General features: G+C 47.0%; 1 protein-coding gene across 1 annotated transcript in view; it reads left to right on the plus strand.

Moving 5' to 3' along the window:
- ANOS1 (anosmin 1) overlaps positions 1-15,672 on the plus strand; it is a 182,171-nt gene that overhangs the window by 137,282 nt on the left and 29,217 nt on the right. The window contains exons 7-8 of the mRNA XM_045813659.2: positions 10,191-10,396; positions 11,707-11,851. Coding sequence (XP_045669615.2) covers positions 10,191-10,396; positions 11,707-11,851 — 351 coding nt within the window. The remainder of the gene's footprint in view (positions 1-10,190; positions 10,397-11,706; positions 11,852-15,672) is intronic.

A 15,672-nucleotide genomic window follows, 5' to 3' on the forward strand; every position in this document is an offset into this window, starting at 1 on the left:
CTCTCAGACGAGGAACGCTTGCAACCGAAATCATTTGGTATTGGGATTCTATTACACCTTATGTTGTACTCTTTTAACTCTTTTCTAAAAAGACCTGTTAGGAAAGGAAAGGTGCATTTTTTTCCCTCCAGTGGGGCAAACACACAAAGCAAGTTTAAAAGTGCAATCATAGCCCTCAAACCTTGTCTTGAGACTGTGTCTCCAAGTGGTCTGATGATTTAGAGAGGCAGGGGGATAAATGATTAACAGTGGGTTCAGAGGTGAGGATCTGTAAGAGGCTTGAGAACTCTTCACCTCGGTTTCATGGTTCAGATGCGACGCAGGCACGATGTGGTCAAAGGCGTTACCATCTGTTCAGTTCCTGGTCTGGCGTTCTCAGGTCACGGCTGCAGATAGAGACAGCAGACAGAAGCCATTGCCAGCCGTGGGAGACAGATGTGGAATACCTTTAGGGGTTGGCTGAGATCTGGGCAGAGCTCCACTGACAGTTCCCAGGGCCGGGCATGTGGCGGCCACCTGCCTCCGAGGCATCCATTCTGAGTAAGTCGCAAGGCCTTGCCATCCCGGGATGCCCCAGCATATCTGAGCACCTGAAGCATCTACAACTAGGGCTGCACCTCTCAAATTTAAATGGGCTTTTGTTGAATGAGAATGCACCGTGGTGGGGAAGTATATCATTCACCATTACACTGTAGCTCTCTTTCCTGATTTTCCAAACACACCCAACACCGAGCGTTCCAGACTGCAGTCCTTGCCGTTCTTGCAAACCAAAAAGGTCTGCACAGAATTCTATTCTAGTCCTTTTCCAGTGAAGGTGCATCACGGAATTAAGGAAATGGAATGGATCCGCTAAATGGCGGAGGACATGTCCTCGAGGATTTGTTTAAAGGATCCTTGACCATTGACAAGATGGCACCACATCCTTCCTTGCTTTCTGCCTTACTCCGATCTCATCAAATGGAGAAATGGGCCTTAATGGGGAAATGGTGTTTAACAACTTTACTGAAATATAATTATCGTACCATTAAATTCATTCCTCTGAAGCGTAGAGTCCAGTGGTTTCCGCTATTCACAGACTTGTGCATGACCATCTTCCGCTGGAAGAATCCGCCAAGAGCCTTCCTGCCTTCCTGGGGAAACTTGAAAGTAGAAACGAACTTAGTTTTGAGTCTTCACCTTCTCATCACTCGTGTTCCATTCCCTTTTGTATTAAATATTTGTTAAGCACCTGTGTGTGTCAGGCACTGGTCTAGGCACAGGGGATAATAAATGAATGAAAGGACAAAAATGTCTGCTTTTGTGGAACACACACACTTATGCCAATTGCAAGCATGAGAAAACAGTCAACAAGATTAGTAAGTAAAATACTGTTGTATAGTAGGGTAGGCAGTGACAACTAATGATAAAAATAAAGAAGAGAACACAGGAGATGTTGGGGGGTATTTTGTTTCTGGTTTTAGGGAGGGTGGACAGAGGTTTTGCTGAGAAAGAGATGTTTGTCTAAAGGAGGTGAAACAGTCAGCCTCGCACCAATTTGAAAGAAGAACATTCCAGTTCCTGGAAGCAGTTCGTGCAAAGGTCCTGAGGCAGGAGTGAGCTTGCTGTGTTTTTGGAACAGCAGAGCAGTCTGAGGGTTGAGCAGCAGATCAGGGCAGGGGAGCTGGAGATGAAGCCTAAGAGAAAGGAGGGAGGTGGGCTGATGGAACCATTCTAAAAGTGGGTGTTGCGGGTTGCCCAACTCAGAAAATTCTACAAGTCATTGCACTGTTCCTTGTAATGTGAATTTTATGCAATAGAAGTTAAGTGCCAATAAAGTCATTTAAACAGTTTTTCCCCAGTAAGTCCTCTTTTTCCACTTGATGAGATTAAGTGGGGAAAGGTGTGGTGCCATCTTGCTAATGGTTACATATCCTTTAGACAAGCCCTTCAGGAAATCTTGAACCCTCTGGCGGAATTATGATACTCCCATCATTCCGCGATGCATCTATGCTGGACCCATCATAGAAGCTCTTACAAATTCTGCACGAGCACTTGTGGTTTGCAAGGGTGCAACGGTTAGAGTCTAGAATGTTCCTCACAATGGGATGTACAGAACTATGGATACGGGGTGTATTTGTAAAACCAGGAAATAGAACATTGTACCAGAGGCTGCCATGTTTCCAAAAATGGTGTATTTTCATTTAATAAAAGCCCATTTATTCTGCTGTGCCCCAGAACTGAAATTGTACCGTTGTAACTCCTCTAGTGGTTTAAAATGGCTTTGAGAAAGAATGATTGCTTCTAAAATAATAGTCTGTGCAAAGGGTAAGTGTATTTGAGTTGGGTGGAGGGCCAGCCTTGGTAATTTAAGTCTGGGTCAAGGGGAAGGGATTTTTTTCCATCTACAATAAACACTTCTGAAAATAAAAGGAAAATTAAATAGAGAAAGAAAAAACCCTTGATAAAATGGGTTTCATTTCGTTTATGCTTTCTGCCTGGTATTCATTGGCCATAATCCTGATTTTCATGGAAAAGCCAAAATTCTTGTCATTCTCTTCTTAAGCGTTCTGTTTAAATACAGAATTAGTCTGTGGTTTGCCAGAATGGATTGGCTATTAGCTAACTTAATTTCCTTTTAACTTGTGTATTTTCCCATAACTTCATCCTAACCCCTTAGAATGCTGATTTTTTACAGAAAATTCTGAGTTGTGCATAGATTGGTAACTCAGTTTCATGTTTTCCTCCTCCCGGTGAATACCATTTTTGTTGTCAGCTTCCAGAAGACATGCATGGTTATAAAATGGAGACAATCAGTCATTCCTGCTGGCAGCAGAAAGCCCAAAATAGAGCTTGGGATGATTTCTGTATTTACTTATTTCAATTTTTTACTACCTTTCCGCTGGTACTTAAGAAGGCAAATTGGCTTCAGTGTTAAACATCAACATTACAAATAAGTCAGTATCCTAATGTCTCTTTCTGGCTTCTGTCTCTTTATTTGGAAGCTAGAAATGGTAATGCTTCTCCACGGAGAATTACCTTGGTAGGTCACTGAGAGGATGGAGCGCCTTTCTAGCTACCAAGCTGCCAGGTTGTAGGGTCTCCCCAAACTCTTCCATGCTATTGCACTGGACCAAAGCATGGGAGACATGGTGTGTAGGAACTCAAGGGTCGCTAGGCCCGTCTGTGCACGTGAGCCTGACCCACGCACATTTCCAGGAGCTGCGGGGCTTCTCCAGAGGCCCATGCGAGTGAAAGCTTTGAGTGGAGGTGGCTTATTTCGGAGGGAATCCAGGAAACCGGGTAGGTGGGAGGTGAAGGAAGACGGAGAGCAGAAGGAAGAGGACGAAAAGGTGTGTGGTGATACCGGCTGCCACCGTGGGCGACCAGAACTCCTTGCCATGGGGCCTCGGGGAGCGGAGGTGGGCTGTCCCCCGGGACCTCTGTCCTGCAGGTGGGCAGAGCCCGCTCTGGCCCTGGGGGAGCGGGCGGAAGGCACAGGTGAAGGGCTGGCATTTAGAAGTTGAGCTGTGTGTGTCCTGGAACAGGGCAGTGCAGGGACGAAGGTTTGGGACCCTGGGGGTCTGCAGTGGTTTTACGGCACACCACAGCATTCCTGTTACAGACGGATCTAGGACCTTTTCAGTCTGTTTAAAGTCCTATATGAACAGTCCCGTGAGAGGAATGCCCGCATCGCTAGATTCCCGGTCTGCTTCCTGTGTCCGAGGGCGAGGGCGGTGGTAACTGCAAACACGCATGCTGTCCTAGCCTCACTTGTGTCCTCTCCCCTGATACCACCCTATCCCAGCAGCCGGCAAGCTTCCTGTGGCAGCTGTAGGATTTTGAACGAGCAGAGGCCCCAGACATGGGCGTGAACCACCCAGAGGGACAGTCATACCTACCCGAAACGTACTTTTTGTCTTCCATGCCATATTTGCTTCTTTTTCAGCAAATCAGTGTTTCACCTTTCCTTGATCATGTGTATTTATCAGCAAAAAATGTGTATGAGTTGCATATGCAATATTGGAAATATATGTTGCTAAGTCCTCGTACCTTTGCCAAAATGTTCTTTACAAGTTTGCCAAATTTGAGAAAGAGTGCGTCTGCCTTTCGGCATGACTTTCATGTGTCAACATGGGTAGTGACGGAAGGAAGACTTCCAGTTTCATAGATGGTACAAAGCAAAATCTGATTTTTTTTGGCATGTTGCCAAAAATGGCAAACATTCGGGTATTTGCGATTAGTCAACCTCTAACATTCTGAAATAGCAAACATTAAAGGCAACTTACCAGAAAAAATGTTAAAATCCATCTTTTGTTGTCATTCAGCTAAAACATCATCTTTTAGTGATGATACTCACTGCCCTCCAGATTCAAGGTTTCTCCTACATCTCTCTTCTCTGTGTTCCCACGTGTACCGGACACATTATCCAGGACAAGCAGCAGACAAGAGTGTTTTCCGAGCGCAGAAGTATCACCCTGGCTGTTATTGCGTGCATACGTTACAGAGTGTCGGTAAACCGAGAACAGACATCACTGCGGGTCATAAAGCTCCCCGCTGCTCCTCGGGGACCCATGACTCTCGAGGCCGTTCCACAGCTGCTCCGTGAGCGCCCTTTCCACTGGGCGAGACGCCCGGGTGCGTGGGTCTTGAACATACAGACAGTTGGTAACCCGCCCGTAGGGGAGCTTCTGCAGGTTTTCAAAGGCTTAGCAGTTGTTGTGTGTCTCGATACGGCAGGGTGATTTCTCTTTTTGTAATGAGGGAAGGAAAATGGCCCAGCTGCTGAGTCTGGACAGGAAAAGAAAAGCTAAATATTAGGACCAACCTTCTAATTCGGTTGCAGAAGGTATGAGTAGTTCTACCATTGCTTGAAGAATGTAACTGCACTCGATCAGGGTGACTTAGCTTAGGAGAGAGATTCCTGTAATGCGTTTCAGTGGGAGGTTTGATCTCTGGATCCCGTATGAAGAAAGCAAGTAATACAATTAACATTCATTTGCTTAGAACATATGTTGTTTCTCTGTGTGCACGTGTCTGAAGATATTTGTGGATATGCATATGGTTATTTATTTATCATCTCTGTTTTGCCGTTTGCATGCTACCGTTCACTTCTGGCATTACTCACCAAAAGTTCGAGAAAGAACGCAACCTTAACCACCCAAGATGAAACCCAAATGTTCCATCTTCCATGGCTGGAAGCACCATGTATGATCATTAATAAACGGAACTATTTTTGTTCAACGCGTCATTGGATGTTCATGCTAAATGATGTGATACAGCTCACAGTGGAAATTGTAGATAAGTAGAAAAACCTAGCACACCTTCCGAGGCCAGTTATCTTTGGAAGTGCGCGTCCTTTCTGCTTTCCGAGATGTGTTTCTGCAGATAAGTGGGGAGAGCCCACAGAGGGAGCAGAGAGCAGCAGAGAGGGAATCGAGGTGGGGGAGACGTGCTCTCATTTAAGCTTCAGAGGGAGGCCTGGGAGAGCATTGGTCTTGTGACAACTCTGACCCTCCCACTCAATGCTCTAGGACATAAATCTCCCAAGCTCCATTTCCTCACCGGTAAAATGGGAACAGAAGTCCAACATTTACTCAACGAAGTACAACCATACATTTATAACATTAGAGATGGTGCTCATGTCAAGTTTCAAGAGCTAATGGTATCACTGCTTTTGAAAGACTAGCTCAGGGATTGGCAGTCTATGGCCCGTGGTCCAAATTTGGCTTGCTGCCTGCTTTTGCAGATAAAGTTTTATTGGCACACGCCTCACTTGTCGACATCATTTCCACGGCTGCGTTTGAGCTACGGTAGCAAAATTAGGTCGTTGCCACAGAGACCGTATGGTCTTCAGATTCTGAAGTTAAGTTTACTCTGCCCCCTGACCAAAAAAGTTCGTCAGTCCCTGCACTTGACTATCACGATGGCACTTTCCCTGTGGAAGGGCTGTCCATCCGTGTTTTCCTTCTGTGGGCACACCGGCCCATGGTCATGGCGGTGACATGTAACACAGGGACAGGTGTGGCATGTGTAGGCGTGTATTTTACAGCTCAGCTTCCTCTCTCTGCCCTCCTCTTCAGTCTCCTGACTCTGCTGCTACCTGTAACTTGGATGACCTTGGACAAGTCACTTTCTAATCTGAAGACCTGCACCAGTTTCTAAAAAAAGTGCCAAGTGAATACATTGTAGAATCCCTTAGGGTTTTATTAACATGTAGAATCTTATATACATATATATATATTTTTTCACATGCAGACTTCCAAGTAGACATTTCAAAATCTGAATGTAATTAAGACATCATGCAAACCGAAAGAAAAGATTCTGTGTGATTCAGCGAAGGGAATATAGTTTCCCTCGTAATGTAGAGAGCCATCACACGAGGCCGGGAATGACTTGGCTATGGGAATTTTCGGACTGAAAGTGAAATCCTTCAGATTAGACAGATGAGACAGGCTGCCACTCACCTGACGTCTATAACAAGTAAAGGGACAAATGAATATTTGGTTTGCACAGGAAAATCAGGGCAGTAACCAGACAATCTCTGCAGTTGCCTTTGGCTCATAATTGAACTGTGATTATTTTGGGGATGTCTCATCTTGCTAATGGAAGTCCACCATCTCGAGAGTGGAAATTGTCAAAAAGGGCTTGACATTTCCAATAATGTCAAGGAAATACTGCTGATTTGCATATTTGAAAGCATGATTTCCTCATAAGTTGTTCGCAGGAATTGTGTGGTTGCGTGTTTCATAATGTGTCATCAACGAGAGGACGTTATTCTGGATTATTATGATCACATCCAAGGTGAGATCAAGTTTCCCAGGGCAGTAATTACATACATACTGAATGGAGTCGATGAGGACGGTGGTGAAATGCCCAAGATTACACCTGGATTTCTTGAGAAGAAGAGGAGATGATTTTGAGCTCTTCCTGTGCACCTACGACGAGTGGAGGACTCACACAACTACGTATTTTCAGCACACAGACAGACTTTCAGGTGCAGCCCTGGAGACGTGTACAGCTGCGATCGTCTTTCCACATTGAAACTGTTTGCCTTGCCTTGAAGTGATGATTAGCTTGCAAACCAGTTTCCCTGGCAGAAAAGTCTGTAGCTCCTTTTTCCAGGTTGCAGATGGAGTCTTACTGCAGAGGAAGGGGGATTGCTTCCTCTTGCTTGGAGTCTCTTATTTCAAGCCAGAAAGAGCCTCCCCTTTGATTTTGCAGTTCACTTCACGGTCTTACGATTCACCCCTTCCGGTTGATGGGGTTTAAAACTGGCACTGAAATATCACCTTACAAATTAAAGCCAACATTTAGGAAATGTATTTTCCATCTACTCGTTTACCGACTGTTTCCTGAGTGCCTACTATGTGCTAGCCCCTCTTCTCAAGGCTGGGGCTACAGAAGAGAGCAACACAGGTAGAAAAGAGTCTCCCCTCCTGGAGCTTTCATTATCGTGAGTGGAGGCAGATGGCAAAGAAAGCGCATAATAAGTCAGTCGTAATAAGGGCTGCGGAGAGCAGGAAAGCAGGAGAAGGTCACGGTGAAAACGTTCTCGGTGGCAGGAGGGGGAGCAGGTAGCTGTTTGGAACAGGGTGGCATCTGGTAGGCCCGCAGTGGGTGAGGAGCCCGCCATGGGGAGATCTGGGGGAAGGCATACAGGCAAAGCCAGGGGAAGCCCCTCGGCCTCGTGGTTGTCCTCTCCGAGCAATCGTATGGGAACGATGTGGCGAGAGCAGAGGGGTCTGGTGGGGCCGGGCGAGGACTCGGGAGGGAATGCGAGGCCAGCACCTGCAGGCCGTTTGCGAGGCTGCAACACTGTGCCTCTTACTGAGCCGGGAAGCTCGCAGGGCGGGAGCCATGGGACGTGGTGTGTGCAGTGAAGAATCACCGAGAGCTGTGTTGAGGAGAGGCCGTCTCAGCACGAGGGAGTGCTGACAGGAGGTCTCCGCAGTAACGGGGGAAAGAGGGTGCTGTCTGCCGCAGGCTGCTGGTCGTGCTGAAAAGCAGTCAGCGGTGATGTACTTTGAAGTCAGTGCTGACAGGTGTTGCTGAAGGGACATGAGAGCCCAGAAGTGTATGACCTCAAGGTTTTCGGTCTGGTTAAGCGGAAGGAAGGAGTTTCCATTTACTGAAATGGTGGCTCTTATCGTGGGGTGACAACGGTGATGATTTGAGTGTTGGAGACATTATTTTTGAGTTGGCTCTGAGACCACCACATGGAGCTGACAGGAAAACCATCCAATATTTGACTGTCCATTTGGGGCAAAGTCTCTCTTGAAGACATACAGCCGAGAGTCAGCAGCACAAAGACTTTGGATAAAGCTGTGACCGGACACGATCCCTAGAAAGTGCGAGGACATGAGAGAGAAGAGGTCCCCAACATCAGGGGCCGGATGCCGTCCTGTTTAGAGATTGTGGCGTGGGGGCGAACCAGACAGGGGGGGCCGGGAAGAGAATGCGCGTCCTGTGGGACCGAAGGGAAATTCAGCAGAGTGGCGGCAAGTGGAGACTGTGAGTTGACAAGAAGGCGGTGGTGAGCCGTGTCGCTGCGTGTGGACGATGGGCGTGGGGCTCCTTGGGGCTCTGCTGAGCCAGCACCGCAGGGAACCGGGGCTTCCCTCGCCCAGGCTAAGGGAAACCAGCGTCTTCCAGCATACGCACAACGGAGTCATGAGCACACCTCCTGCTTTCTGGCCACCGGGTGCCGTGCTTTTCAAGCTGTAGCCTGCAGGTAGATCGTCCACTCCAGAATTACGTGTGCATTTGACATTGAAAACACCTTACGTAAAACCTACAAATACATACTTATGTACATACGTAGAGCGTATCCATAGAGGGACCCCCCTGGGACTCAGTGCATCAGTGTATCCCACTGTATGTCTGGGGCGCTGCCAGAAGGCTCCTGACCTTCACGGTTTCAGAACCACCCAAGGAGCAGTGTCACGAAACGTGCTTTGCATTAGGCACTTACCTGAGAAAGCAACTACGAAAGGTTCTCGTTTTTAAAAATTAAGCCATCATCCAAACCTCCAATCCTTCCTTCCGTATCTCGGAGAAAAGCCATTTTTAAAAATAATTCCTGTTTTCATCATTCCCAAACCACGAAGGGTCCTGACAGTCAAAACATGGCTGTTTTTCCCTCCGTCTTCCTTTCTGTCAAGTTAGATAGAACGTGTTTGCCCTTCCGATGCACATGCTATCATAATTGGAGTTATTGACAGCATTTTTCAGGGAGGGCGTCTCCAAACGAAACCGTCTGTAAATCATGTGTGGAGAGCGGCGCGCTCACTTTGCGGCAGAAAACGAAGGCAAGCCCGTCTCGCTTGTGCATAGTCAGTCATGTTCGTATGCATTTTTAAAATGGAGATTTGTAGGGCGATAATTCCAGAGCCTCGCCTGCCTCTTGACAGCTGAGAAGTTTTGGTTTATGTGACAAGCCAGAAATGGTGAAATTACAAAAATGGATGTTGTCCGTATGTCATCCAATTTGTGATGTAGGTGAAGAAAAAACGCTTTACTTTGGCTGATCTCCCTTTGTTGCTCTTGCCGAAGCCGAGATCAAAAGCTACAGGACCTCTGAGATGGAGGCACTTACTCGTGTGCCCTGCATTTCTTTTTCTTTCCAGACTTTTCACAGGCAGGTCTGCTTTGCTGATCTATTTAATGTCAGCCAGCCTAAACGGAATTTTACCATTTTTTTTTTAAGATTTTATTTATTTGAGAGAGCGAGTGCGCACAAGCAGGGGGGAGGCGTGGAGGGAGAGGAAGGGAGAAAGAACCTTGAGCAGATTTTGCACTGAGCGCAGAGCCCAGTGCAGGCTGGATCTCGTGACCGAGGGATGGGGACCTGGACCAAAACCAAGCGTCAGATGCTGAACCAACCGAGCCACCCAGGTGCCCCAAATTTTACCATGTTTTATAAAATATTGTCCATTTCGACACAGTGAAAGTTTAGCTGGGTTATAGTGGTATGTAAATGCCTACAAGGAGCCTTCTACCTTACAAATATGGCCCAAACAAATGTATCTTACTGTGTTGTATCCGTGTTTTCATTTGAGGCTTGCAGAGGGGATGGTGTTTGTTTTCAGCTTTTCTCCATGTAAAGGGCAGTGCTCACGTGTTGACCATGTAGTCATTAGCCACACAAGGATATGGGTTCTGTGGTCACCGTGGCACTCGAGTGTGTGGTTTGTCTTTCTCCCGGATTTCAGATCCATCGGCACCACCCGCTCCGGCCAACCTCCGGCTTGCAAATTCCACCGTCAACAGTGACAACACCATGACCGTGGCTGTGGTGTGGGATCGTCCCGAGGAACCAGACATCCCCGTACACCACTACAAGGTGTTCTGGAGCTGGACAGTCAGCAGCAAATCCCTCGTCCCCACAAAAAGGAAGCGGAGGAAGACCACGGATGGGGTAAGTGGGCGCGAGAAGAGAAAGTGTCGTCTTCTTGCATGACACACTTGAACTCGAGGTGACAGGTGCTGAGGTCAGAGAAGGAATGGGTGGAGAGCTTCCCATCCCTCTCATTTGGGCTGAGGAAGTACAGAGGATGGACGATCATTCCAGAAGTTTTGCCTTTACATTTTAGGTGAAAATAGCTGAATTTAGCTCGCTGAGCTACTCCTATCCAAATGGCAGGGGCAACTCCAGGAGAGGAACAGAAATCATTTTGTGTTGACTGTCTGGTCATAGAAAATGATAGAACTCAAAATGTCCTTTTTTTTTTTTCTTTAAGGTTTTATTTACTTATTTGAGAAAGAATGAATGCGAGAGAGAGCACGAGCTGGGGGAGGGTCAGAGGGAGAAGCAGACTCCCCGCTGAGCAGGGAGCCTGGTGCGGACTCGATCCTGGGACTCCAGGATCATGACCTGAGCCGAAGGCAGTCTCTTAACTGACTGAGCCACCCAGGCGCCCTCAAAATGCCTTTTACATTTCGATCTTGTTTGGTTTTGTTTGAGATCCTTGTAAATCGCCGAGCAAATGTCCGTGTCTTTCCTGTCACAGGGGATTTTCATCTGTAAGCTAATCAGCTTAGAAAATGCATGTTTGACAAGATATTGGTCCCGTTGATTAAAGAGCTTGGAATGGTTTATTTTCCAGATGCCAAGAAATAAAGTCTCCACTGAACCGTTTTCTGAAATGAGAGTTCTATGAAAGTGAACATTTGGCATTGTATGAGATTCCTAGTGCACGAAAAGGCGTTCCTCGGTTTCCTTTATTGTTGTTAGAAAACTTACATAAACAACTTCCCCCTAATTTATAAAGCTGAATTCCATTAAAAAATACGTGTTTGAAAACATTTTTTAAAAGGGTAGCAAGGCTTTTTTTGGGGCAGTGAACATTCCAATTTCTCTGCCACTTAGAATTCTAAAATATGCGTCCAAAAGTCTATATCCTCGATATTTAGCTGATGCCTATCTTGGTTTTAGTTTTAAGAAACTTTCTGACAGTTCTATCCTTTATTTTCAAGGACTTCACAGTAAGTGATAACTGGCAATGCATGGTTATCTCCTAGGAAGATTTAAAGGAGCTCAAGTTGTGGGATCATAGGGGTTGGAAGCAAAATGTGACCTGTGAAGTGGTTGTAGTGCCTACACACACATGCGCACACACACGTGTGAACACACACCATCAGTCGGCAAACAGTATCATGGCTTTGGGACAAAGAGGACAGACAGGGCAGGCTTGTAACGGGCTTGGCGCATCTCGTCTTCCTCTGCAGTCCCAGAATTCCGTGCTCCTGGACAGACTCCAGCCAGACTCCAGCTACACCGTGGAGCTGCAGGCCATCGCATACTGGGGGCAGACGCGCCTGAAGGGGGCCAAGGCCTCCCTGCACTTCACGCCCACGCACGCCGCCAGCCACAGTAAGTGCCGCGTGCTTGTTGTCGGGCGAGCAAGAAAGCCAGGACTCGCCCGAGAGAGTGCGAGGTTTTCACCTACAGTCGTGACCTGGTAACCTTGCTATCGGTAAACTTACAATGCCAAGCTAGGTGACCTCTAGAATGACCACGTGTCAGACAGTTTCACCTTTGAAGTTTCTCTTTTGATTTTTATCCACCGAATATGCAATATTTTGGTGTCATAATGGAAATTGAACAAGAAAACTTAGGTCTCCTAAAAACGTGACAGGTGACACACCCATTTTCATGGGTATTTCCCAGCGGTCGCCGTCCTTTCTTGAAAGGCTACTTCATATTCCAGTAACTAAGTTATTCCCTTATTGATTTTCCTGGTTCCCAGTTTTCCTAAACTAGTACATTTGCCACAAACTGTGCAAAGCAAAAGCAGAGTCTTATATGGCACTCGTATCTGAGCCGGAAAATAAGTTACTTTCTTGTTTCCGGCTCTGTTCACAAGAGGGGACAGGTTAGAGCCGCAGTGAAGAAGCGCCTGGCAAGGTTTCGGGGAGTGGGGCACCTGAAAGGAGCGTGTGATGTTGATTCCCGAGGAGTAGAGCCCCGGGTGTCTGCCTTGCATCGTGGATCTGGTGCAGAGGGCAGAAGAACGGGCTAAAAGCTTGTCTGAATTTTGGAAAGGCGAGCCTCGCTCTGCAGAGTTAGACGCGGTCATTGCTTGTAATTATCTTCTACCACCTGCGAAACGTTGGGTCGAATGAGCAGCTCTGTTTGAAGTGACGCTTTCAAAAAGTTCTAGAAACAGAGCTTCCTACCTGTTTGAGAAACCGTCTCTTTGGAGATTAAATGTATTTGAAACAGCCTACGATTTCTCTGTATGAGTCTGGGTATAACACAAGTTTTACCTAAAACTTCTCATAGAAACTTTTCTATATGTTTAGCAACTTACACTGATTTTTTAATCCTGTCATCTATCCATTCCTCAACCTGAAATGTATGGCTACGAATTATGACATTACTGTGTCTAATGATGGGGATGCTTACTGTGTTAGACTGCATTATATGATAAACACAGGAGCCTATGTATATACTGCATAGACCAAGGATACACAGTCTAGTATATATGTGCCATGTATGTGTGTGCAGGTGCAGATACATGCAGACACCTATACACATGCACACACATACACATGCACACACATGCATATGCACACGTGTACACGCACACACACCTGTACGCACACACACGTGTACACGCACACACACCTGTGCGGGTGCAGACACATGCAGACACCTATACACATGCACACACATGCACATGTGTACATGCACACACGCCTGTACGCACACACATGTGCATGAACGCACGTACACATATGCACACACCTGTACACATGCACACACATATACATGCATACACATACGCATGCACATGTACACATGCATACACATATACACATAAACATGCATACACACGTGCACACATACACCCACACACGTGTGCGCACATGCACGCACATGCGCATACACATGCGTGCACACATACATGCACATACATGCATACAAGCATACACATGCACATACATGTGCACACACATTATTGCAGCACTAGATGCATTTTGATCTCTGCCTAATGTTGAGTTGGGAAGATAACCACGTCCCCATGATCACACAAGCATTAGTCCATCGCACACAGAGCCGTATAGAACTGAGGAAGCAGAAGGTGCTAAGGTGGCGGTGGGAAAGGAGAGCCCTGAAGAGCAAGGAGGGCCCCATGGGCCCACGAGGCACGGGCATCAGCCCACGCAAGTGTGGAGTGCGTGTGAGTGCAGAGACTGGAAAGAACACCGAGTGTGCAGAGAAGTCAGTGCTGGGGGAAAAGGAAGGAAGGGGGAGTGGGAGGCAGGGCTGTCCCTGGGAGAGGTCCATGAGTTGCGTGGACTCGGCACCATCCGTGTGCTGCTGACTCCCCACATCTACCGGCCCGACCACGGGCTGAGGGTAGAGCCCTGCACTCAGCTGGCAGCGTAGCACCTGCACTTGGGGGGCGAACAAACAGGTGCTCAGAGGGCACACACCTGTTCCTCTCCCAGGCTGTCCTGCAGTTAACAGGTATGCAGACCAACAGGTGCTCAGACGGCACACACCCGCTCCTCTCCCAGGCTCTCCTGTGGTTAACAGGTACTCAGGCTTACAGGTGCTCAGATGGCACACATCTGCTCCCCTCCCAGGCTCTCCTGCAGCAGACGGCTCCACCCTTCACCCTTCTGTTCACACCAGAGCCTGAGAGGCCTTCTTCAGGATTCTCTTTCCTTTTTCCTCCATAAATTCAGTTCTTTAAAAAGCCCTTCCATCTCTAATGTCAGATTCTGTGTGGGATCTGTCAAATTCTTTGCCATGTTCAAGCCATTCCTACTTCTTTCTTACAATGAAAATACTCTAATTAGTATTTGTCTCGTCTTTCTTAACTATCCATGTTGTAGATGGTAGCCAGCACATGGTTTAGAAGGTACTCACCATGTAACAGATCTCTCCCTCTTCTGAGTTCTGTCACCTCTTCATCTTCTCCCCCAAGTTCATCCTTCACTGCTTTCCCCCCTTGTCCCTCCCCAGCTTCCTTCTCAGACCCAAATCCTTCAGACCTTGTTTTCCTACTGGTGGGGATTTCATCTGTTATATAAAAAGTAAGTTTGCCTTTTAGTATCCTGATTTTTCTGGTAACCAGCATTCCTTCCCCATTAGAAACTGGTGTGGGATTGCAGACTCCCATAATTTGTGTGCATTCTCGCAACCGAGAACAAGGAGGAAAAGCACCTGAGCTCAGCGTGTCCTTGTAGAGGGCTCCTCATGGAGCGCCTCATCATGGTTGCGCCCGGACGGAGCTGCACAGGTGCTCTGGGGCTCTGCAGATGGACATCTCGGGCTTTCTCCCTCTTCCTACAGCATCCCCCCCACAAGCCCATTGGATTGGTGAGACCCTCGTTGACTAGCATCATCTCCCACCCTCTCCAGGGTGATTGTGAACCTGTTTCTCTTACACCTTAAGCCATATTGCACAATAGAGTAATAGTGTTTTACCTGATCCAGAAAGAGTTATGACAATTAACCCTTCAAAGGCCACTTTCTTCTCAGGATTAGCTGATGCCTCTCCTGTGGATTCAGGAGGGTGAGAGAGGAAAAGTAAAATATGAATAGGGCAAAGTACCTGTCATAATGCATATTGTCTAGTCTTGGGGTGTCCTGTGGAAGACACCGGCTTTACGAAGGATTGTGGAGGACGTGGCTGAATATTTGTCAGGATTTCAGACACCGGTGTTGATATACAATCTCATGAACGCTAGTATATGACTTTTTTTCCTTTTTAAAAAGATTTTATTAATTTTTTGACAGACAGGGAATGGGACTGAGAGCACAAGCAGAGGGAGCTGCAGAGGGAGAGGGAGCAGCATACTCCCCGCTTAGCAGGGAGCCCAGCATGGGGCTCCGTCCCAGGACCCTGGGATCATGACCTGAGCTGAAGGCAGATGCTCAACGGACTGAGCCCCCCAGGAGCCCCTAGTATATGACTTTTACAAGAACACTATATTTCATCACAGACCAACGAGAAATAAAGAATAATTACAACTTTATAGTATAAGCAAGGGAAATTACATTTTATAGGAAAGAGGGTAGTAAATGCCAGCATGTAAATTACTTTTTGAATTACATTTTCCCAGGTCTGCAGGCTACAGGGTAATTCAATGACAAAAATCTCTACGTAAGCAAAAGCTGAATGTTCATGCCGTGCTATAAAAGGGCCCCTTGAAGGAAGAAGGATGTCACACTCTTTT

Source organism: Ursus americanus, chromosome X (assembly GCF_024610735.1).
Source record: "Ursus americanus isolate L20-20 chromosome X, mUrsAme1.1.p, whole genome shotgun sequence".
Classification (NCBI taxonomy): domain Eukaryota; kingdom Metazoa; phylum Chordata; class Mammalia; order Carnivora; family Ursidae; genus Ursus; species Ursus americanus.